Source organism: Equus przewalskii, chromosome 10, assembly GCF_037783145.1.
Source record: "Equus przewalskii isolate Varuska chromosome 10, EquPr2, whole genome shotgun sequence".
In the NCBI taxonomy this organism is placed as follows: domain Eukaryota; kingdom Metazoa; phylum Chordata; class Mammalia; order Perissodactyla; family Equidae; genus Equus; species Equus przewalskii.
In genome coordinates, this window is record NC_091840.1 from 14,091,417 (window position 1) to 14,116,302 (window position 24,886).

The window sequence follows — 24,886 nt, forward strand, 5'->3', positions numbered from 1 at the left end:
CATTTATCAAATGACAAATATAAACAAAAATGGTAAAACATCACAGCAATATTCGAACCAAATACACTTTCAATGAATAATAAAGTAACTAAAGTCAAATTCTCAGAAGAGAAGCCAAATTAATATACTTAATTTTATTCATTTGTATCTTGGAATTAATATATTCACTTCCCTAATTTTTTGTCATTAGTGGCTAAAAATGAATGGAACTCTATTTTAAAAATATGAAATAAAGATATTTTACAACAGAATTGTTTAGCTAGACATGAATAAGTCACAGACCATTCAAATTCTGGGGTTTTCTTTAAATAAAAGGTTATTTTTCATAATGTAATCATAAATTAAAACTCTACTTGATTCCTTTGTTAATGGCTTTCCCCATAAAGGATATTAACTTCTTTTGAAGTCTTAAACTCTACTACATGCAGCTTATTCTTAGAGATCCCAAATCATCTTCCTTCCCATAGAATACTTTTTTTACTGCTAAAACAGGAAAATAGACAATATAATGCTGCCACATCTATATTGCAACAGAAAACCTGGTTTAAAGAAGGCCACTCCTGGGGCCAGCCCAGTGGCATAGTGGTTAATTCGTGCACTCGGCTTCAGCAGCCCAGGGTTTGCAGATTCAGATCCTGGGTGCAGACCTAGCAGCACTCATCAGGCCACGCTGTGCTGGTATCCCACATAAAACAGACGAAGATTGGCACAGATGTTAGCTCGGGGCCAATCTTCCTCACAAAAAAAACAAGGAGGAGGAGGAGGAGGAGGAGGAAGGAGGCCACTCTTAACCGCTTTGTCTACGTTAAGTCTAACATCCAAAAGAAATTAAAACCTAAGGCATATTTGAGACTGTCTACATCTCTTTCTACTATTCTAAACTCACTTTGACAGGTACTAGAATATTCATAAAATTTTAGGTAATCCCTAGTGTATTTCTTTTTCATAAAAGGATATTATAAATTTTTGTTAATTTTTTTTGTTAATGCTAACATAGTTTTTCAATACTGCAAAGGCCAAGTCTTATATTACTGCCTTCATAGTTAAAAATACTATTAACTGGTATAAATCAGAATTATATAAAGAGAAATTTTTTATGTTGATATTTTAACATTTTAGTAGAAATAGTTCCTTATCATTACAATCTAAGGAATATTAACAATACTATCCAACGACAAGTAACAACCACATCCAATCCCCCTCATTTTAAGATCCTCTGGATTAACAAGACACAAAGAATTATTTACATTGAGAAGCCTTGAGAGAAAATGAGCAGAGAAAGAAATTCATCAAAAATGAGCTAAAACAATAGTGAAGGAAAAAAGCGAAACATCAATGTAAAATTTAGTCTCCATCAAGGATCCGTACACATGCAAAGCCCCCTCCAGGATCCCTGCACTAGCTGTTCCCTCTTCCTGGAGTACTTTTTCCCCAGGTGTCGGCCTGCCTCACTCCCTCACCTCCAAAGTCAGCTTCTCAGCGAGGCCTACTCTGACCACATTACGTCCAACCACAAACCAGCCCCCCCCATCACTCCTAATTCCCCTTAATGTTCATTTCTTTTTCATTGAACTTACCACATAACATACTACACAGTACTTTTATTTTGTTGATTCTCAGTCTTCCTCTCCTCCCCAATAAACTGTGAGCCCCACAAAGGCAGAGACTGCTGTCTATTTTGTTCACTGATGTATCCTCAGTGGCTAGAAGAGTGCTTAGAACATTGTGGGCACTCAGGAAATATCTGTTGAATGATGACTGAATGAATGAATATACAATTATGTATAGGCTGAATAGACACAAAGCAACATATTTTTACGTTTCCACTGGATATCAGGGAAGAGTACACCTGATTTTAATCAGCCAAGAGGTCATGTAAATAAACGTATACACAGGGATGCAAATTACTCTATATTTTCCCCTCAATGTCTCAATCAGTAACACATAATTACCTGCATCTTCCAATAGAGCACAGAGCAATGGGATCACCCACCACAGCAACCAGAGATTGTGCTCTTGTGATGGCAGTATTGAGAAGTTTGTAGTTAGATAAAAAACCATAATCTAAGTCCTCTGTGGAATCTTCCAGCAGTTGCTCTTTCTTTTTAATTGGTGTCTGTTTATGTTTACAAGTATGCCTTGTACGTACTGTGCTAAGAAACAAAACTCTGAATTGCTTTCCTATAAAAAATAAAAGACGATTATTATTCTGAACCACTGATATAATAAAAGCATTTCATTTTTTTAAATGTTATTGCTAAATAACAGATGTTGGTGAGGATGTGCTGAAATTGGAACTCTTGTGCACTGCAGGTGGGAATATAAAATGGTATGTAAAACACTATGGAAAATAGTATGGCTGTTCCTCAAAAAATTCAGCATAGAATTAACACATGATGCAGCAATTCCACTTTTGGGTAAGAAACTTCCCAATTTCCCCAAAGAAATGAAAGCAAGAACTCAAACAGATATTTGTACACTCAAAAGAGCATTATTCACAATGGCCAAAAGGTAGAAGCATCCCAAGGGTCCATCAACAGATGAACAGATAAACAAAACGTGGTATATACATACAATGGAGTGTTATACAGTCTTAAAAAAGGAAAGAAATTCTGACACATGCTACAACATGGACGAACCTTGAAGACATTATGCTAAGTGAAACAAGTCAGTCAAAAAAGGACAAATACTGTATGACTGAAGTTATATGAGGTCCCTAAAATAGAATGGTGGTTGCCATGGGCTGTGGGGAGAGAAGAGGTGGAATGCAAACTTAGTGTTTGATGGGTACAGAGTTTCAGTTTTATAAGATGAAAAGAGCTCTGGAGACAGACAGTGGTGATGGTTACACAACAATGTAAACGCACATAAAGACACTGAACTGTGGAATTTTATGTGTTTGTAAACTAAAACGGTAAATTTTATTAAAATTTTTAAAAAATATTACTGCTGGAACCAACCTTAGTAATTATCTATTCCAACGTCCCACTCAATACAAGGCCACTTCCTGGAAACAGGGTCATCTAGCTTCTCACCGAACAAGGCAGACACGGCTGACCTTACAGAGCCTAGTTTGCGCATTTTTTTAAATGCTCTTTCTTATAGTAACACATCTACTCCCTCATTCTATGACAAGTCTCCAAATATGTGAATACAGTTTTAATGTCAATATTTAGTCGTCTGTTCTCTAGGCCAAACAACCCCAGTTCTCTCAACCATTCCTGGCTCCCATGTGGCAGTTTCCAGACTGCCAACTATCCTAGGTCTCCTCTGGGGCTTTTTAGTTTACTAATATTCCAACATACACACCCAAATACTGCATGACCTGAACCACCCATTGGCTGGCGGAGCTATTTTTGTCCCATGATCTAGAGATTGTATTACTCTTACTGTTGTTTATGACTATGAAACCTAAGACTGTAGTGGGCGTTTTTTTAGCACTCATATCATTCTGTTGCTTCATATATTTAAAAGCACAAATTTTATAGCAACTAATTACATGAAGACAATTTAAAAGACTCGATAACTATTCACTTAAGAAAATCTATACATAAAATACAAGCTATCCCTTTAAAAATGCATTTAAACAAAATTTGCTTGACAGGTACAAGTTTTTAAAAATCCCTATGAAAAAATTAGTCCTCGGATACAGTATAACAACAGTAGGAGCTCTATCTACTGTGACTGTAACTATAGCATACAGATAGTGTGTATGGCATTTACACAATTACGGTCACTGAGAAGTCCATTTGTTCATACTTCTTTTATTTGGATATAAAAATTTAATAAACATGTAAATGAGCCTAACCTTTAATTGCCTAATTTGGCATTAAAAAATTTCATATGAAATGAATACATAATTAATTGTCCAGAAAAGAGATCTTGAGAATTAAAAATCAAATGAGCACATGCTTAAAACATCTGAACAACTTATTCATTTCAATTAATACTCACCTTGAACGTTCAGCACCCTTTCTACATTAACATCAGATAATCTCTTTTTTCGAAGTTCAGCACGTATCCTAAACACTTGATCAGCATACGGAGTCACCACACCAATACTGCCATCATCTAACTTCCCCCACGCTACTGGCCACTTCCTTCTTAACTCTTCCACACGTTCTACCACTTCAAATACCTTTAATCAAACACAGATACATATTAAAGTTATACATTGTTTGGAGAAAAGAATATGGTAACTGAAAAAGATGTATAAAGGATTCTATTTCAGCAAATGTCATTTAAAAATTACCTCTAAATAGGAATAACGCTTTGCTAATATGAACACAGTGAGAAAAAATTATTTACATTTCAAACAGTAAAATTCTACAATAACACACACAGTGAAAACTTGAAATTCAGAGACAATGTAACTGGCCATTGGCTCTGACCCTTCACCCAGCCACCATTCTTAAAGGGGACAGGTTCAGTGAAGTTCAGGTGTGGGGAGAAGGACAGGGCTGGGGCCATGAAACTGGTAGCCCCACCTAGGGAACAGAGACACAAGTCCCCACATTCCCAGCATTTCTCAGTTCACTCTCTCAGGATCAGGTCAATGAAACTAACCAATCAACTAGAAGATTCCTAGAGTCAGTGCCACCATTAAGCTTCAGCAGTACAAGGTCTAGCACTCCTCCCTGCCCCTACTCAGATAACCAAGCAGAGCAGCCAACAGCTGGTATTGAACCATAGCTGCAACTAGGACAAATGTGAATCAGAGAAACAGACTTTCAGAACTCACTGCCTTCTAGTTGTACAAGTTTGCCCAAGCCATTTCATCAACCTTGGAATAAAGTAACACCATATTTTACCCAACTGAATTTTTTGGACCACACTTACTGGATTATAGTAGGGCTTTTAGTGTAGTTCGATCTATTTTAATTCAATCAATTGATCAAATAGTTTCAACACTTGGCATAGTGGAGGATACGATGATTAATAAAACAGGTTCCTTGCCTGCTAAGAGATTACTGTATATTTAGAAAACAGATTCCTAATAAGAAATCGTTTTATATATATATATATATATATATATATATTATATACAAGACAAGCTCAATAGAGGGTCAGGAAAGAATCAAGGGGCATAGAAAGGAAGGAGAAATTTTTTTTAAATTCTTCAAATACATTATTTATTTATTTACCACTTATTAATAATATCTACTTAAATTTACATTAAATATACTTAATAAAATTTGCCAGTGTTTATTCCTTTAAAGCATTTGAGGATTATTGGCTAGGATGCAGTTCCCACTTACAGATACAAATTCAATAAATGATAGAGGTATAGACTACAGTCACCCTATTGTTATAATAATATAATAGGAAGTGCACCAAATATATAGACTGTTCAAGGATTCTGAAGAGCCAACTGGACTGAAAACATGGTGCTCTCACTATAAGGAACAAGCAAGGTGGGTGGGAGTCTACTGCAAGAAGGAATAAGAAAAAAGCTGTCTTTATCCATTTAGTTCGTTACGGGGTAGATGAAAGTTGGGGAGACACTTCTGCTGCCTACCCCACACACACAGACCTCCTACCACTAAGCAACACCTAACCATTTTTCCACTTCATCCCTCCGTTTACACCCTTGTATTCTAGGCAGCATAAAACTGTAGTCAAAATACACAGACTTGGAATGGTGGTATAAGGAGCTTGGGGAAACCTCTCTCCCAGACAGACATCTATTAAGCTGGTCAAAATTAGCAAACAGTCCCTCAAAGTCTCTGGAGATTGATCAATGAGCTTACAAGAAACTGAGAAGTATTTCTTCAATAAAATCTTCAGAAACTCAATAAGAAGAGTGAGAGGCTAGGGCAATTAATCTAGAGACAGCACCCATCACCCCACAGCTCTGTCTTATGGGACTATTTTAGCAACTGAGAGGCAGTTCCCATACCCCCAGCTCCAGGGGTGAAAGAGCTATTCCAGGTGGTTGTGGCAGCTGGTGAACATCAGAGATCCCATTTTCCACAGCAACATGCTGCAGAAGGCCTACACTGAGCAGTTAGCAGCAGCTGGGTGGTGCCTGTTCCCCTACGCTCATCTCCTGCTACATAGGGAGGATCTGAGTGGGTCAGTGGGTAAAGAGCATAGTCTCCTTTTCCCACACAGAAGGTATTACAGGAGAGCTGATCCAGTGGGATTGGCAGCTGACAATCGCCATGTTCCCCAGCTTCCCAGCAGAGTCAGCAGACAACGAATATCAGCAGATCCCACCCTCCCCAGCTCTGAACTGCAAAAGATCCACACTGGGTGGTGTAGCAGCTGGATGGCAGCATAGATTCTACACATATATATGACACACACAGAGCTCTTGCTCCATAGGGGTGAGGCGGGTGGGACAGCTGGTGAAGAGCCAGTTCCACATCCTCCCACAGCAACTGCTCCGTAATTTCTGTCCCAAGAGGGTCAGAGTAAGCTCTACAAACTGGCAACACCCTGCCTGTGCTAAGGGGCCCAACTTCATTTGGATCATACCATAGACCAGTTTATGCTTCAGGGAGAGGAAAAGTAAAGTAACTGAAATGAAAAATTCACTATAGGATCTCAAAAGCAGATTTGAGCTGGGGCTGGCCCCATGGCCCAGTGGTTAAGTTCAGTGCATTCCACTTCAGTGGCCCAGGTTCGGTTCCCGGGCATGGACATACAGCACTCATTGGTGGTCATGCTGCGGCAGCAACCCACATACAAAACAGAGGAAGACTGGCACAGATGTTAGCTCAAGGTGAATCCTCCTCAAGCAAAAGGGGGAAGATTGGCAACAGATGTTAGCTCAGGGCAAATCTTCCTCAGCAAAAAAAAGGAGATTTGAGCTGGCAGAAGAACAAATAAGCAAACATGAAGATAGAGATCATGCACCCTAAAGAACAGAGGAAAAAAAAAGAACAGTCTCAAAGAAATGTGAAACTTAAGCTCACCAACATACATATAATGGGAGAACCTGAAGAAGAGACAGGAGCAGAAAAAAATTCAAAGAAACAAAGGCTAAAAATTTTCCAAATTTGATCAAAAACATTAATCTACACACAGCAAGCTCAGTAAGCTCAGTGAACTTCAAGTAAAATAAATGCAAGGAGATTCACACCCAGACACATCAGAGTCAATATGCTGGAAGTCAAAGACAAAAATAAAATCTTGAAAACAGCAAGATAAAAACTCGTCACTTACAAAGGTCCTCCAGTAAGATTAGCAGATAACTTCTCGTCAGAAACAATGAAGGCAACAAAGCAGTAAGAAAGCATATTTCAACATGCTGAAAGAAGTACCTCAACCAAAAATCTAATGACCAGCAAAACTACCTTTCAAAACTGAACGCAAAATAAAGACATTCCCAGATAAATGAAAACTGAAAGAATTCCTTACTAGCAGACCTGTCCTAAAGTACCTACTAAAGGAAGCTCTTCAGGCTGAAAGCAAGTGACACCACATAGTAATTCAAATCCACACAAAGCACATTACTAAAGGTAATTATGTGATTAATTATAAAAGACAGTATAACAGCATATTTCTTCTCTTTTCCCCTCAACTGATTTAAAGAGCAATTGTATGAAACAACACGGAGTATATAACTATTGTTAGGCTACAACATACAGATGTAATATGTTTGACAATAGCAGCACAAAGGAAACTGACACCAGATGGTAACTCGAATCCACAGAAAGAAGTGAAGAGGATCAGAAATCGTAAATAAGATGGTTAATATAGCAAACTCTATAAATATGTAGTTGCCTGCCCTTTCTTCTCTCAGAATCCTTAAAGGGCATAAAATTACATATAGTAATAATTATAGCAATGTACTGTTGAGTTGTTATACATATAGGTATAACATGAGTGACAATAATAGCACACGGAGAGAGGGAACAGAGATATGCAGGAGTAAAGTTTCTATATTTCATTGGAATTAAGTCAGTATAAATCTGATGTAGATTCTCATAAGATAAGATAGATACTTCAGGGGCTGGCCCCGTGGCAGAGTGGTTAAGTTCGTGCGCTCTGCTTTGGTGGCCCAGTGTTTGGCTAGTTCGAATCCTGAGCGCGGACATGGCACCACTCATCAAGTTATGCTGAGGTGGCATCCCACAGGCCACAAGTGGAAGGACTCACAACTAAAAATACACAACTATGTACCAGGGGGTTTGGGGAGAAAAAAGAAAAATAAAATCTTAAAAAAAAAAAAAGATACATACTATAAGCCCTAGAGAAACCACTAAGAAAACAACTGAAAAATATACAGTTGATAAACAATTAAAGAAATTGAAATGTGACACTAGAAAAGACGCACTGAAGGCAAACAGAGGCAGTAAAGGAGAAACAAAGGTTCAAAAAACACCAGAGAGGAGCCAGCCCCATGGCCGACTGCTTAAAGTTCCACACACTCCACTTCGGCGGCCCAGGTTCAGATCCTGGGCGCAGACTGGTTCTACTCGTCGGCCATGCTGTGGAGGTAACCCATGTACAAAACGGATGAGGACTAGCAATGGATGCTAGCTCAGGGCAAATCTTCCTCACCAAAAAAGAAAACAAAACACACAAGAATCAAAAAGCAAAGGGCAGAGGGAAATGCAACCATATCAATAATAACATTAAATGTGAATGAACTAAACAATCCAATCAAAAGGCAGTTATTTTCAGACTAGATTTAAAATTAAAAAACATAACAAACAGGATGTAACGATCTAGTCTACTATATAACTATATAGGAGATAGTTTACATTCAAAGATACAAATAGAACGAAAGTAAAAGGACAGAAAAAGATACACCCTGCAGATAGCAACCATAAGTTAGCTGGAGTGGCTATACTAACACCAGACAAATCCACTTAAAATCAAAAAGATGTTACCAGAGATAAACAAGGACATTTTACAATGATAAAAAGGTCAATCCCCTAGGAAGACCTAACAATACAAACATACAGGAAACTAACTAGACAGTCCCATTATATATGAGACAAAAACCATGTTCTCCTCTATGCCATAGGCTCCATCGAGCCTGGCGGACTCATTTTCCATGTCCGTACAACTCTGTCTACCTCTCACTTATCTTATTTTCTTATGATCATTTGTTTCCCTAGCTCCTCCCCTCAGACTGAATTTCTTAAGGTTAAGAATCATGTCTTGGTGCTTAGTATTTAAATTCTGCTTTTTTTCCCCAACTTGGCATTATATTGAGACCACTTCATTACTGTGGGATACGAATTCAGTCAGAATCAAGGAAAAAAAGGATGATCTGCGATCACTCTCTTTCATTCTACCATTTCAAGTATGTGAAAGAAGACTCAAGTCAGGTGATACACAAACACATGATATAAAATTTTTAAAATGTGAGGAAGATCCAAGATGGCGCCGTGAGTAGTCCTCTTTGCTTCTCCCCCTTCGAGTCTACAATTATTTGGACACTTATCGCTTGACAAAGGATATCCAGACAGCATCTCAGGACGTCTGAGATACCCACGCAACTATGCATCGGAAGGCGGACAGACTTTCCTCCGGGAGGATGTGGAAATAGGTGAAAACTCTCCGACCCCGACCGAGCAGCCTAGTACCCGCAAGTGGCTTTCTTCCAACGGACACCCCCAGAGGATCTACACACATCTAGGGCAGGAGCGAGCACACAACAGAGGAGCGACGGTGGAAACAGGTGACCAGAACCCTACCTAAACCCCCCGCAATTACTCCTAAACGCAGAGGGAAACTTTGGAGTTGCACACCTGAGCCCGCGGGGAGAGTCTCCCCCCGCCATTGGTGGGGAGACCCCGCCTGGTGTTCGCGGTGCCCGGAGGGTCCCAGAGAGAGTTGCTGAGGGTACGGAGGTCTCCCAGCTGCCGTTGCCCGCCCCGTGGAAGTAGTGATTGCCGGAGATCTCGGAGAGGACCGGGGCTGGGGGAAGTTTCAAAGGCCGGCTCTGCAACCCGGAGGGGAAGCTCCGGAGTTCTGCCCGGGCAGCAGACAAAACTCTCTGTCTGCCATTAGCAGAGGGGCCACGCCCAGCATTCACGGCTCCGGGAGAGGCCCGGAGAGAATCCCAGAGGGCGGGGTGACCCCCAGCTGCCATTGCCCGCCCCGTGGGACTAGGGATTGCTGGAGATCTCAGAGAGGACTGGGGCTGGGGGACGTTTCAAAGGCTGGCTCTGCAACCCGGAGGGGACATTACAGAATTCTGCCCGGGCAGCAGACAAAACTCTCTGTCTGCCATTAGCGAAGGGGCCACGCCTAGCACTCAACTCCGGGAAAGCCCCGGAGAGAATCCCACAGGGCGGGGCGACCCCCAGCTGCCGTTGCCCACCCCGTGGGACTACGGATTGCCGGAGATCTCGGAGAGGACTGGGGCTGGGGGAAGTTTCAAAGGCCGGCTCTGCGACCTGGAGGGGAAGCTCCGGAGTTCCGCCCGGGCAGCAGACAAAACTCTCCATCTGCCATTAGAAGAGGGGCCACGCCCAGCATTCAGGGCTCCCGGGAGAGGCCCGGAGAGAAGCCCAGAGGGCGGGGCGACCCCCAGCTGCCGTTGCCCGCCCCGCGGGACTAGGGATTGCCGGAGATCTCGGAGAGGACTGGGGCTGGAGAGAGTTCCAGAGACCCAGCTTAGTAGCCTAGGGGGAAACCCTACAGGCTCACAGCAGCCTTAGGGAAAGCCTCTGCACAGCACCAGTAGAAGGCACCCAGCCACCAGCCACAAGGCTGGAAGACCCCAGGGCAAAAGCAGCATAGCTAGGTGAACTAACCACAGACTGTAGAAGATGCCAACAGCTCTCCTGCGACCCATAGAGGACAAGTGAGATTTGGTGGGTGCCGACAGCAACGGAGCGACAAATATAAGTGATCCCACCCCTGGCCACTGGAAAAGCCCATAACACCGTTGCAGACCCCAAGGAAGGAGGACATCTAGGTGGGCTGCAACAGTAGGCACCAGCAGCCTGAAGCCCCCTGTGACGGCCCCCACGGCAGAGGAGGGAATCCAAAGGGCCACTGTGGCTACGAGGAGGGGCCCAGGCCCAGTTAGCAAATGCGGACAGGGTTCCTGGTTGGTGCAGTATAAACAGCTGCTCCCCCACAGCAGCAGCTGAAACAAGTGAAAGGAGCAACTAAACTCTATCTCCATGAGGAGGCACAAATCAACAACATCAAGCAATATGAAAAAATACATTAAATCTCCAGAACAGAAAGAAAGTAACAAATACACAGAAAACAATCCCAAAGAAAATGAGATATATAACCTAAATGATGATGACTTCAAAACAGCCATCATTAAAATTCTCAATGAGTTAAGAGAGAATTCTGACCGACAACTCAACGAGTTCAGGAGCTATGTCACAAAAGAGTTTGATACGATAAAGAAGAACCAAACAGAAATATTGGAAATGAAGAAAACAATAGAGGAGATTAAGAAAAATCTAGATGCTCTGAACAGTAGGGCTGACAATATGGAGGAAAGAATTAGCAATTTGGAAGATGGCAATATAGAATTGCTGCAGGCAGAGGAGGAGAGAGAAGCAAGACTAAAAAGAAATGAAGAAACTCTCCGAGAATTATCAGACACAATTAGGAGATGCAACGTAAGGATTATAGGTATACCAGAGGGAGAAGAGAAGGAGAAAGGGGCAGAAAGCCTATTCAAAGAAATAATGGCTGAGAACTTCCCAAATCTGGTGAGAGAGATGGATCTTCAGGTGACAGAAGCCAATAGATCTCCAAACTTTATCAATGCAAGAAGACCAACTCCACGGCATATAGTAGTGAAGCTAGCAAAAGTCAACGAAAAGGAGAAAATACTAAGGGCAGCCAGGCAAAAGAAACTAACCTACAAAGGAACCCCCATCAGGCTATCAGCAGATTTCTCAGCAGAAACTTTACAGGCTAGAAGAGAGTGGAATGATATATTCAAAAATCTGAAGGACAAAAATCTACAGCCGAGAATTCTCTACCCAGCGAAAATATCCTTCAAATACGATGGAGAAATAAAAACTTTCCCAGATAAACAAAAATTAAGGGAGTTCATTGCCACAAAACCTCCTCTTCAGGAAATCCTCAGGAAAACCCTCATTCCTGAAAAATCCAAAAAAGGAAAGTGGCTACAAAACCAAGAGCAGAGGAGATAAGTAGAACGACAACAACAGAGAGTAGCAGCTCTACATCAGAACAGATTAAACCACGGGACGAGAAACAAAGGAAATTGAAGAAAACCGGAAAACAAGACACAAAATGGTAGTGGTAGGCCCCCACATCTCAATAATCACTCTAAATGTAAATGGATTGAACGCCCCAATCAAAAGACACAGAGTGGCAGGATGGATCAAAGAACAAGATCCAACAATATGCTGCCTCCAGGAAACACACCTCAGCTCCAAAGACAAACACAGACTCAGAGTGAAGGGATGGAGAACAATACTCCAAGCTAATAATGAACAAAAGAAAGCAGGTGTCACTATACTAATATCAGACAAGGTAGATTTCAAAACAAAACAGATAAAGAAAGATAAAGAGGGACAATATATAATGATAAAAGGGACTCTCCACCAAGAAGACATAACACTTATAAATATATACGCACCCAACACAGGAGCACCAAAATTTGTAAAGCAACTCCTAATAGAACTAAAAGAAGACATCAACAACAATACAATAATAGTAGGGGACCTCAACACACCATTAACACCAATGGACAGAACATCCAGACAGAAAATCAACAAGGAAATAATAGAATTAAATGAAAAATTAGACCAGATGGATTTAATAGATATATATAGAACACTTCATCCAAAAACAGCAGGTTACACATTCTTCTCAAGTGCACATGGAACATTCTCAAGGATTGACCATATTTTGGGAAACAAAGCAAGCATCAACAAATACAAGAGAGTTGAAATAATATCAAGCATCTTTTCTGATCATAATGCTATTAAACTAGAAATCAACTACAAGAAAAAAGCAGAGAAAGGTGCAAAAATGTGGAGACTAAACAACACGCTTCTCAACAAACAATGGATCATTGAAGAAATTAAAGAAGAAATCAAATTTTATCTGGAGACTAATGAAAATGAGAACACGACATACCAAATCATTTGGGATGCAGCAAAAGCAGTCCTAAGAGGGAAATTCATCGCAATACAGGCTCACCTCACTAAACAAGAAAAAGCTCACATAAGCAACCTCAAACGACACCTAACAGAACTAGAAAAAGAAGAACAAACAAAGCCCAGAGTCAGTAGAAGGAGGGAAATAATAAAAATAAGAGCAGAAATAAACGATATTGAAACAAAAAAGACAATAGAAAGGATCAATGAAACAAAGAGTTGGTTCTTCGAAAGAATTAACAAAATTGACAAACCCCTAGCCAGACTCACCAAGAAAAGAAGAGAGAAATCGCAAATTAATAAAATCAGGAATGACAGAGGAGAAATCACAACAGATACCAATGAAATACAAGAGATCATAAGAGAATACTATGAAAAACTATATGCCAACAAATTGAACAACCTGGAAGAAATGGACAAATTCCTAGACTCCTACAATCTCCCCAAACTGAATCAGGAAGAAATGGAGAATCTGAATAGGCCAATCACAAGTAAGGAAATAGAAACGGTAATCAAAAACCTCCCCAAAAATAAGAGTCCAGGACCAGACGGCTTCTCTGGAGAATTCTACCAAACATTCAAAGAAGACTTAATACCTATTCTCCTCACTAACACATTCTATGAAGCCAACATCACCCTGATCCCCAAACCTGACAAGGACAACACAAAGAAGAACTACAGGCCGATATCACTGATGAACATAGATGCAAAAATCCTCAACAAAATTTTGGCAAACCGAATACAGCAATACATCAAAAAGATTATACACCATGATCAAGTGGGATTTATACCAGGGACACAGGGATGGTTCAACATCCGCAAGTCAATCAACGTGATACACTACATCAACAAAATGAAAAACAAAAATCACATGATCATCTCAATAGATGCAGAGAAAGCATTCGACAAGATCCAACACCCCTTTATGATAAAAACCCTCAGTAAAATGGGTATAGAAGGAAAGTCCCTCAACATAATAAAGGCCATATATGATAGACCCACAGCCAACATCATACTCAATGGACAAAAACTGAAAGCCATCCCTCTGAGGACAGGAACAAGACAAGGGTGCCCACTTTCACCACTCCTATTCAACATAGTACTGGAGGTGCTGGCCAGAGCAATTCAGCAGGAAAAAGAAATAAAAGGAATCCAAATAGGTAACGAAGAAGTAAAACTCTCGCTGTTTGCAGACGACACGATCTTATATATAGAAAACCCCAAAGAATCCATAGAAAAACTATTAGAAATAATCAACAACTACAGCAAAGTAGCAGGGTATAAAATTAACGTACATAAATCAGTAGCATTTCTATACACTAACAATGAACTAACAGAAAAAGAACTCAAGAACTCAATCCCATTCACAATCGCAACGAAAAGAATAAAATACCTTGGGATAAACTTAACCAAGGAAGTGAAGGATCTATACAATGAAAACTACAAGACTTTCTTGAAAGAAATTGACGACGACATAAAGAGATGGAAAGACATTCCTTGCACATGGATTGGAAGAATAAACATAGTTAAAATGTCCATACTACCTAAAGCAATATACAGATTCAATGCTATCCCAATCAGAATCCCAAGAACATTCTTCACAGAAATTGAACAAACAATCCTAAAATTCATATGGGGCAACAAAAGACCGCGAATTGCTAAAGCAATCCTGAGCAAAAACAAAGCCGGCGGAATCACAATCCCCGATTTCAAAACATACTACAAAGCTACAGTGATCAAAACAGCATGGTACTGGTACAAAAACAGGTGCACAGATCAATGGAACAGAATTGAAAGCCCAGAGATAAAACCACACATCTATGGACAGCTAATCTTCGACAAAGGAGCAGAAGGCCTACAATGGAGAAAAGAAAGTCTCTTCAACAAATGGTGCTGGGAAAACTGGACAGCCACATGCAAAAGATTGAAAATTGACCATTCTTTTTCACCACACACCAAAATAAACTCAAAATGGATCAAAGACCTAAAGATTAGGCCTGAGACAATAAGTCTTTTGGAAGAGAATATAGGCAGTACACTCTTTGACATCAGTTTCAAAAGAATCTTTTCGGACACTGTAACTCCTCAGTTGAGGGAAACAATAGAAAGAATAAACAAATGGGACTTCATCAGACTAAAGAGCTTCTTCAAGGCAAGGGAAAACAGGATTGAAACAAAAAAACAGCTCACTAATTGGGAAAAAATATTTACAAGCCACTTATCTGACAAAGGGTTAATCTCCATAATATACAAAGAACTCACACTGATTAGCAACAAAAAAACAAACAACCCGATCAAAAAATGGGCAGAGGACATGAACAGACATTTCTCAAAAGAAGATATGAATATGGCCAATAGACACATGAAAAAATGTTCATCATCGCTAATCACCAGGGAAATGCAAATCAAAACTACACTAAGATATCACCTTACACCCGTTAGATTGGCAAAAACATCCAAAACCAAGAGTGACAAATGTTGGAGAGGATGTGGAGAAAAAGGAACCCTCATACACTGTTGGTGGGAATGCAAACTGGTACAGCCACTATGGAAAACAGTATGGAGATTTCTCAAAAAGTTAAAAATAGAAATACCCTATGACCCAGCCATCCCATTACTGGGTATCTATCCTAAGAACCTGATATCAGAAATCTCAAGAGTCCGTTGCACCCCTATGTTCATCGCAGCATTATTTACAATAGCCAAGACGTGGAACCAGCCTACATGCCCAGAAACTGATGATTGGATAAAGAAGATGTGGTATATATACACAATGGAATACTACTCAGCCATAAAAAAAGACAAAATTGGCCCATTCACAACAACGTGGATGGACCTCGAGGGTATTATGTTAAGCAAAATAAGCCAGTCAGAGAAAGACGAACTCTATATGACTCCACTCATAGGTGGAAGTTAGTATATTGACAAGGAGATCTGATCGGTGGTTACCAGGGAAAAGGGGGGGTGGGGGGAGGGCACAGAGGGGGAGATGGTGTACCCACAACATGACTAACAAAAATGTACAACTGAAATCTCACAAGGTTGTAATCTATCATAACATTAATAAAAAGAAAAAAATTTTTTAAATGTTCCCTCAACAAAGGACAATTATACACAGCAAAAATGCTATGAGCATGCAGCTCCAGGTTCTTTAATTTAACTTTTAATTTCATCCTCTGTTTGAAGTTCCTTGTGACTGTAACTCTGTGTGAGACTATATTATTTTCATAATAATGTAATCTAAACCATTCTTAAATCTCACAATGTCCTCCCTAAATTTTAGTCAGAACCTTTATAAAAGAAGAAATCTCACTTCCCCCTTTGATGTAACTGGTGCCACTTGCTCTGCTTGCTTTAGAACACAAAACAGCTCTGTGTTTCACTTTCAAATGACATACCCTCAAGAAAATCCCAAGACTTCTAAAAACATTTTACTGTCCAAACATGCCCACACTGGTATTCAAAACTTGGAAAATCCTGCCTACAAACCCAAGAGCTCTACTCCCAGCCCAGAGGACATCCATACCCCTGGATCAGCCGCAGTGAACCATGGATCAGTGTTTGACCCTTGCAGAAAGAGCCCCTGGGGCAATGTGTCTCTCAATTTTGACCGCAGTAACTCATGGGGCTGAAAAAAGTAAATGAACAACCATGCTCTGGGGGTGAAGTTCAAAGTGGCCTGAAATTCCTCTAGAGTTACATGTTTAATATTTAAAGGTCATAAAAATTTTATCTTTGTGGGTTTCTTTAATATGAAAAATATTTTTCCCAAAAAATAATTTTGAGTAAAACTGACAATCCAGGAAGGTGCACCCTATTTATCCTATAGCTTGTAGGTTTCCTAGAACATACGTCACGTCACTACGAAGGAATTAAGTAGCCCAAGGTAAGAAGCTGAGCCTCTGGCAAACATCAACCCTGCTCAGGATCAAAGTGAGGGCTCAGCTCTGACCCCTGGTGTCACAGCAGGACCACCAAGCCTTCTGGAGTTCAGGCTCGCCCTCCCTGTCAGCACTCTAGTCTCTACCATGGCTGGTTTCCTCGTCTCCAAGCCAGATGTTTCCAATCTGAGTGCACAAGTAATAAAGGAGACCCTAGAATTATTTATCAATATTTCAACCATTTAAAGAAAAATTTACCTTTTCCTAAAATTAAATGCAGACGAACTAAAATGCCAAGTTTCTTTAGATTTTCTAGGATTTTATCAAATGGGTACTGGTGATTTTCTTGTACTGACTTCTAACTACAGCCCTCTGGTCAATTTTTAAAAGGAAAGATGAATTACTGTTACATAATAAAAGCCATTTCTTTGTAAATAAATGAGTACGGCATGGGACTGAAGGGAAGGAAGAGAGATGAAGATCACAGATCAAGAACCAGTCCCCTAATGAGCAGCCCTCTGGGTTTCCTGAGGACCAGAAAGAACTCCACTCCACTGTGATGGCCAGAACCTAAGCCCAAGATCTCTGGCCTGCTGGTCCCTAAAGACTTCATCAGGATTTTGTCTGCTGCCTGAGTTGACCCCTCATACTACCCACACTCTCTCTGAACTTAAAAAGTCAGAAACTGTACAACCACCATACAAGTTGTAGCACATAATGGCTTAGTAACATCATCATCTGGGTCTATGTGATCTCTCTGGAGCACAGGAGTCTGCAATTCAAGTCTTACTCGTTTAAAATGATATTCATTTGAGTATGCACTATAAAATGTAATCATAGTCCATTTTAGACGGCTAACAACAATAATCTATATGAAAATAATACTGAGCTATCTTTTAAATGAAATCATGTATTTTGTATTTTATCATAAGATAAAATATAAATCAGTTTTTGTTTCCCATGGGAGATTCATCTTAACAAATCAATGTTATACAAGAAAGAATAAATTCTACATACTATTTTCATGTAAACGAGGCCAACACACAATAAAATGTCAACCCAAAATTTTAAATAAATGCTCAACAAGATCAGCCTACATGACTGCAAAAATGTTAACAATTTGCAAAAGAACTAAGATACCTCTGCATTATTATAAAAAGCTGTGCTATTTTTCTCTTGTACATCTTCCCCTCGTGCTGTAAAGAAAGTTAATGGGTAGAAATCTTTGTGTGCTGGTTGCTTTCCACTGGCCATCAGTTTGCCCTCATAGAAGAGCTCAGAGGTGTAACTGCAGAAAAAGACCAAAATAAGTAATTAAAGAGTAATCTATCATCAAAAATATTTTGATCTATAAGGAAAAAAATTATCAGTCAATTCTAATAGTGTTGCTTAATGTCCATGACTAATTTTAATCCAAACATCTAATGCCTAAAGGGCCAAGATTTTCTTCAAAGGTAACCACAGCAATAAAAACAGAGTAGGCTCTTGGTATACCATTGCTAAATGGATTGATTTTGTTAAGGTATGAAGCCAGAATATACAAAGAAAAGGAAGAAACCATGATAGGTCAATATTAGATGAGAATCTTGGTCTACAAGGAAATGTGCTAGCTAGTATATTTTCTTGGTTAACACATATTTTGATCTATGTGGATCACATACTTATATATGCAAATACAAAGATATATAGACATTGAAACAATACACACAATAGAAGGACATTCAAGTCTTCAACTGTAAAGTGGACATTCTTTACTGATGAAGATGCTATCTAGTACTTGATTCATCATTGACTGCAGCAAATGACTAGCAATAAGAAAACAGAAATCACATTTTGACATATTGATAAAAAGCCATAGATAAATCTAAATTTATTTTTATATCTATCCTATTGCTTTCACAGAAACCTAAAAATGGTTTTCACATGACCAACATAATCAATATTACTAAATTATACTAAACTTGAAGAAAACTTTTTGGTGGGGGCAGTGACTGGAAAGGAGCACAGGGGGCTTTCCAGAGTGCTGCTCATGCTCTGTTTCTCGGTCTGCATGCCAGTTCCATGGGTGTGTTTGCTTTGTGACTGTTCATTGAGCTGTCACTTATGATATTTTTACTTTTATAGATGCATACTATATTTAATGGAAACTTTAAAAAACTTTACTACTAAGTTTCATGTTTTTCCTTCTTTCCTCCCTCTCTTCCTTTCTTTTAAAACAGATTGCTTGCAGAACAGAGCCAGACACATATAAGCAAACCATTATGTGGTTTGTTAATATATTTGCTTATTACACCATGTAGTTTTACATATATATTATATATTTAGTCACTGGAAAATATGTCATAGCTAGTAGAACCTAAAGTTTTAGTTCCCAGAATTGCCCTATTTGTGAAAAATTACAGCTCTGACTTTTGAAGTGTTCTTTTACAGACATAAAATTAAACATGATTTACAACACTAGGGACACCATATAAGTCCGTTGGGAGCAATCTGTCCCTAGTAACAGTGCCGTGCTGAGTTCCCTCCCCCCAGACCACAGGCAGTGTGACACAGAGAGGGCAGTTCATGCCTACTTGATGATAGCTTCATGGGAGCGGTAGTTCTCACAGAGGAGGATCCTACATGGAAACTCGGCAGGGTAATGCTCATAAAGTCGATCAAGTAATGAAACGTGAAGGTTTCTCTCCCTGGCAAACTCGCTGTAAACAAAAGGACTGAGCTGTAACAGACAAACATACAGAGAAAATTTAACTAAAAATATACAAATTGTATTTTTTTAACCTACTTATAAAAAAATCCACTATGTTGAAACTTCTGATTGTACTAAACCTTGACAAGCTGAATGCTGGAACAAGCAGAATCAAAAACATTTTCTATGAACAATTCTACTACTTATAAAGATCCAGGCTAAAATTTCAAAGTTTTCATTTCAGTATACCAACACTAACCTACAGTTTCTACACAGAGGTTAGTAAAGGACTCCTCCAACATGATAGCTACTACTTCAGAAACCCATTGCACCACTGAGGAGCCAATCAGTTATTTCCAAAATTTATCAATTATTTAAAATGATGAGCCAGTAGGATATAGTCTATGACTAAAAAATTTACTTTTTTATTTTTATTTATTTTTTCTTTTTTTGGTGAGGAAGACTGGCCCTGAGCTAACATCTGTTGCCAATCCTCTCCTTTTTGCTTGAGGAAGACTGTTGCTGAGCCAATATCTCTGAAAATCTTTCTCCATCCTGTATGTGGGACGCCGCTAAAGCATGGCGTGATAAGCGGTGTGTAGGTCCACGCCTAGGATCCAAACCCACAAACCCTGGGCCACCAAAGCAAAATGTGTGAACCCAACCACCATGCCACCGGGCCAGACACAAGATTTATTTTTAATAATTAGCAAAATAATCCCTTTATTTCATAAAATATAAGGAGCCATTCTGATTATAAGTTGATTGCAAAAGAACAAAATTAAACTCTTTTTGGAAATGAAACAAAAACAGAATTTATTCTTCTACATTCAACTCTTTCCTGGATATCGTGACAACTACAGTACTACAGGTTCAATCTTAATCAACTGTGGCAGAAGAGAAAGAACCTCAAATTGCAACTTTCTAAAATAGATATTTTAATAGAAAAACTGTATTTCTCTTTCATATGTAGGTATTCAAATACATAAAATCAGACATGTTGAGATTTTTGACTGTTAGTTTTAATTAAGCACTTTATTTCCTATGACAGTGAAAAACTAACTCTCTTCAGGAAAACAAACATTGGGGACAGGAATTGGGGAACTGTAGGAAGGATAACAAATTTATTTTATAAAGAAAAGTAAGAATCAGGGCTGGCCTAATGGTTAAGTTCAGCGCACTCCACTTTGGCGGCCCGGGTTTGGTTCCCAGGTGGGGATCTACATTGCTCATCAGCAGCCATGCTGTGGTGATAACCCACATACAAAACAGAGGAAGACTGGCATAGATGTTAGCTCAGGACAAATCTTCCTCAAGCAAAAAGAGGAAGATTGGCAATGGATGTTAGTTCAGGCCAAATCTTCTTCAGTACAAAAAAAAGAAAAGTAAGAATCAAATATTCATACTATAGAGAACTGAACTTCAAAATTAACAAAACGAAAATTATAACACTGATAGACTCATTGATTCTACTCTCCATCCAAAGAAAAAAAAAGTGGCGGGATAGTAATTTTCCTTCAGAAACACCAATATTTTTCACTATTAGTACAGAAATACTTAAAGTACTTAAACTGTAATACATGGGGTTTTTTTTTTAAGATTTCATAGGATGTTTCAGAAAATAGAATATTAAACATCAAGACAGAATTAAAAGTTCCTTTCAATATGATGACTCAGAGGGCACTTACCTGCATGTGGTCACCAGCCAAGACAATCCGAGTGCTTTTAGTTGCTAATGCTAGAGGCATAATGGTTTCACACTCCATGGCCTGGGCAGCTTCATCCAATAAAATGTGTGTAAAAAACCCTGCAAAGTACAGTGGAAACACAGTCATGCATATTACAGCAGCAATAAAGCTAAGAGTAGACGTTTTCTTTTCAAAGAGTTAGTGTGCTAATTAAGAGTTGTGAATATTTGTAATGCCAATCCTCAAATGAGAAAATTGTCAATTTAAATCATTATTTAAAAAATAGAAGTTAACTTGTCAGTGGCCATGCTGCAGCAGCAAACCACATACAAAATAGAGGAAGACGGGCACAGATGTTAGCTCAGGGTGAATCTTCCTCAGCAAAAAATAAATTAAATAAATAAAAAATAGAGGTTAAAAGGAATAACTATTTTACTCAATAATCAATATATAAATGACATCTGGTACTAAGGGCCCGAAGATTAACAGTTGGATCAGCATATATAAAAAAGATTTTAAAAGTACAAGATAGTGGCTTTTCACCAAAAAAAAGGGCTGGCAACTAAACATTGGGTAGGCCAAAAGTCCTTTCATTATTTATTTGGTGAAACACCAAAAATAAAACAATGGCAGTTTATAAGTATCTTTAGCCTAAACATGCATATTAGACATTAAAATTTTTTTAAATCATACCCAACATCTGATATAAAGGAGAAAGTTATAATCCAGCTTTGACTGAAAACAAAGGTTATCTCTTAGCAAATTCACTAATTTGAATATTTACGTTTATTATGTGTGGGGGGTGTGTGTGTGTGGTGGGGTGTGTACAGACAGACAATTTTTTAATCTAAGATCCCACGCTGGCTGAAAAAAAATCACCAGTCTGCAAAAAAAGTGATAACAAATGTCAAAAATGTACATTATCAAATGTCCCCAGATGCAAACACCTACAGTAGGAGGCAGCCAACGTCTTGGTTGCTGCTGCCACTCACACTGGGGCACAGGAATTTGTGTACAGAAGGGAGGAAAAAGTTCCTCTGCCCCTAAAAGGTGGGACAGAGGCAAACCTCTTCTTGCTATCTCAATGTGGAGCAGGAAAAAGCTGCCCCCTACTGCCAGCTCACCATGGACGGAAGAAGTGGGCCCTCTTGTTACCAGCATAGCAAAGAACACAAAGTCCTTTCTCAACAGAGAGACAAGTTATAAAACTCTCTGGATTAATCAGCTTCCTGCGAGTTGGCCCAATTTCTAAATAGGACCAAACTTCTAATTCCTATGAATATCAACAAGTTCCACACAATCTGTTTTTACAGATTTTACTTTCTAATGCTACTTGTTTTTAGGTTGGGAACTTTCTAAATCTTACTGACTTGCACTAATAACCATCATCATCATCACTATCCATTCAAACAAATGGCTACGGTTGACAGTATAAGTATCAGTAACTGTTACCTGTTTACCAACAGTGGTCCAAGCATAATATAGACACATGCATTTTTCTCTCTGTTGGAGAGAATTTGTGCTTTTTGTCCTATAAGACTAATTAAGGAAGATGACTATATAAACACAGAATCAAATTGGAAAAAACTGAGACTACTGAAAAACTATTACTTTCATTAGATAACATTCTAATTAAATAGAGCTAGGCTTGAATCAGGAACTGGATAAGTTGTAAAATTGTTATAGTTATTGCTTACTAGTAAAGGGAACCTGAATTAACCGAACTGATTTAGCCTGAGCCCTGGTTTTCTTATCTGCAAACTAACCCTCCAAAGGGCTGATAGGAGAATTAAACGAAATAAAGTATAAAAAACACCCAGAACAAAATAGACAGTTGACTTCCAACAAGTATTCTTCTACACTCTTGCTCTTCAAAGCCATTCTTTACTCTTTCTCACAAAACCACACTGTTTAGAATGTTTGGGTATTTAATCTGTGTGGCACATAGGCAGAGTATAATCATAAAGTAATGAGACTGACTGTTAAATAAACATACCAAAATTTACATTTCAAATAAGTGTTGTTCCATTCAAAGAAGTCAGTTGGGAGGAAATATAACTCATTCCAATGATGCAGCCACTGTTCAAAACATTTTTGAAATTCTGCTTTTGTAACTGCCCTCACCAGCCAGCTATGAGCTGCACGCACAAGAAAATAAGTCTCATTACATGAGAGGCATATCTCTCTTTTTTTCTCCCCCTAATGGTATTGCTGAGTTTGGTCGCCTACCTTATTTACCAGACATGCCTCTGAAAGATTTTGAAGCTTTTCTAAAATTAAATCTACCCTCAAAAAAGAAAGTTTGGCCACCATTCATTCATTTTAAGACAGAGGTTTATCAAGGGCCTCCAGGTGTCTATAATCTGGGCCAGGTGCCAGAAATGCGTGGTGAAGAGAACAGTCTCTATCTTCCAGGGACTCAAAAGAATCTGTCACTGGCTCAGAAAGCAATTCCAAAAGGAGAAAGCAAAAAAGTTTTGAGCAATGTCAACAAGCATAATATGGCAGTAATAAATGAATATTCTTCCAAAGAAACTACCTTAAAGTGTTACCACTTTTTGATGGTTAAGTTCTGCCATATTTATCAGAACTTCTTGTCAACTTCTATCTGTATTTCATATAATATTGGTTTCATTTTACATAGTACCTCTACTTAAATGTAATAATCTTAATACTATGTTATTAAAAAAACCTATCATAATTGTTGTCTCTGAACTATATAACACAAAAGTATTTTAAAACAAAAACTTGAGAAAACTGTAAAAAACAAGTGTCCAAATTTGCATTTTTCATAGGCTCAACAGTAAGTAATTAGCATCTGATCAATTACAGAACAAACAGAATAGCAGTCAGTAAAATGTCTAAACTAGGCATTGACAGATTGTTTTCTATAAAGGGCCAAACAGTACATATTTTAGGATTTGTTGGCGATACAATCTCTGTTGCAGCTACTTAACTCAGCTGCTGTGGCACGGAAGCATCCACAGATAATAAACAGGTACGTAAGTGGGCATGGCTGTCTTCATTCAACAAAACTGTACTTACAAAAACAGAGACAGTAAGTCAGATTTGGCCCCCAGGCTGTGTAGCTTGTCAAGCCCTGGTCTAATTGAATGGAGAAACCCTACACATACAGAGACACCCAATCTGTGTCTTGAATCAGCATACCAGGTTCAAGGTCCAACTGACAGAGGTACTGGGAAGTATTCAATGTAACAACAACCACTCGATGTTTAAGAATATCTTCTTTCTGTGGCATCTGAAAGGTGGAATGTGCGCTTGAGATCAAACAGTACTGATGCACAACTGGGTGGACAGTCTTTACCCAGCGATTTCTGAAATATACCCTAGAAAAAGAAGACAATATTTCCTATTTATATTTATTAACATCTTACCAGTTATCTGATTATCAAAATACTGACATTATTATTTTAAGACTACAATATCTGGAAATTAACAAACAAATCTGATAACTGTTAACTCTTCTGGATTTAGAATTTAACACAAAACTGTGACTTCCCCCGACCAAAAGAAGATTCAAGCAGAAAGCACATGTTC

The 24,886-nt window shown here is 38.9% G+C and overlaps 1 protein-coding gene across 34 annotated transcripts in view; it reads right to left on the bottom strand.

Moving 5' to 3' along the window:
- Positions 1 to 24,886, bottom strand: part of HELZ (helicase with zinc finger) — a 177,060-nt gene that overhangs the window by 63,728 nt on the left and 88,446 nt on the right. For all 34 annotated transcript variants that reach the window (XM_070560226.1, XM_070560214.1, XM_070560230.1 and 31 more), the window contains 6 exons: positions 24,497 to 24,675; positions 21,329 to 21,447; positions 19,525 to 19,670; positions 18,092 to 18,239; positions 3,955 to 4,138; positions 1,953 to 2,181 (listed from right to left, as the gene is read on the bottom strand). In XM_070560226.1, the coding sequence (XP_070416327.1) occupies positions 1,953 to 2,181; positions 3,955 to 4,138; positions 18,092 to 18,239; positions 19,525 to 19,670; positions 21,329 to 21,447; positions 24,497 to 24,675 (1,005 nt within the window). The remainder of the gene's footprint in view (positions 1 to 1,952; positions 2,182 to 3,954; positions 4,139 to 18,091; positions 18,240 to 19,524; positions 19,671 to 21,328; positions 21,448 to 24,496; positions 24,676 to 24,886) is intronic.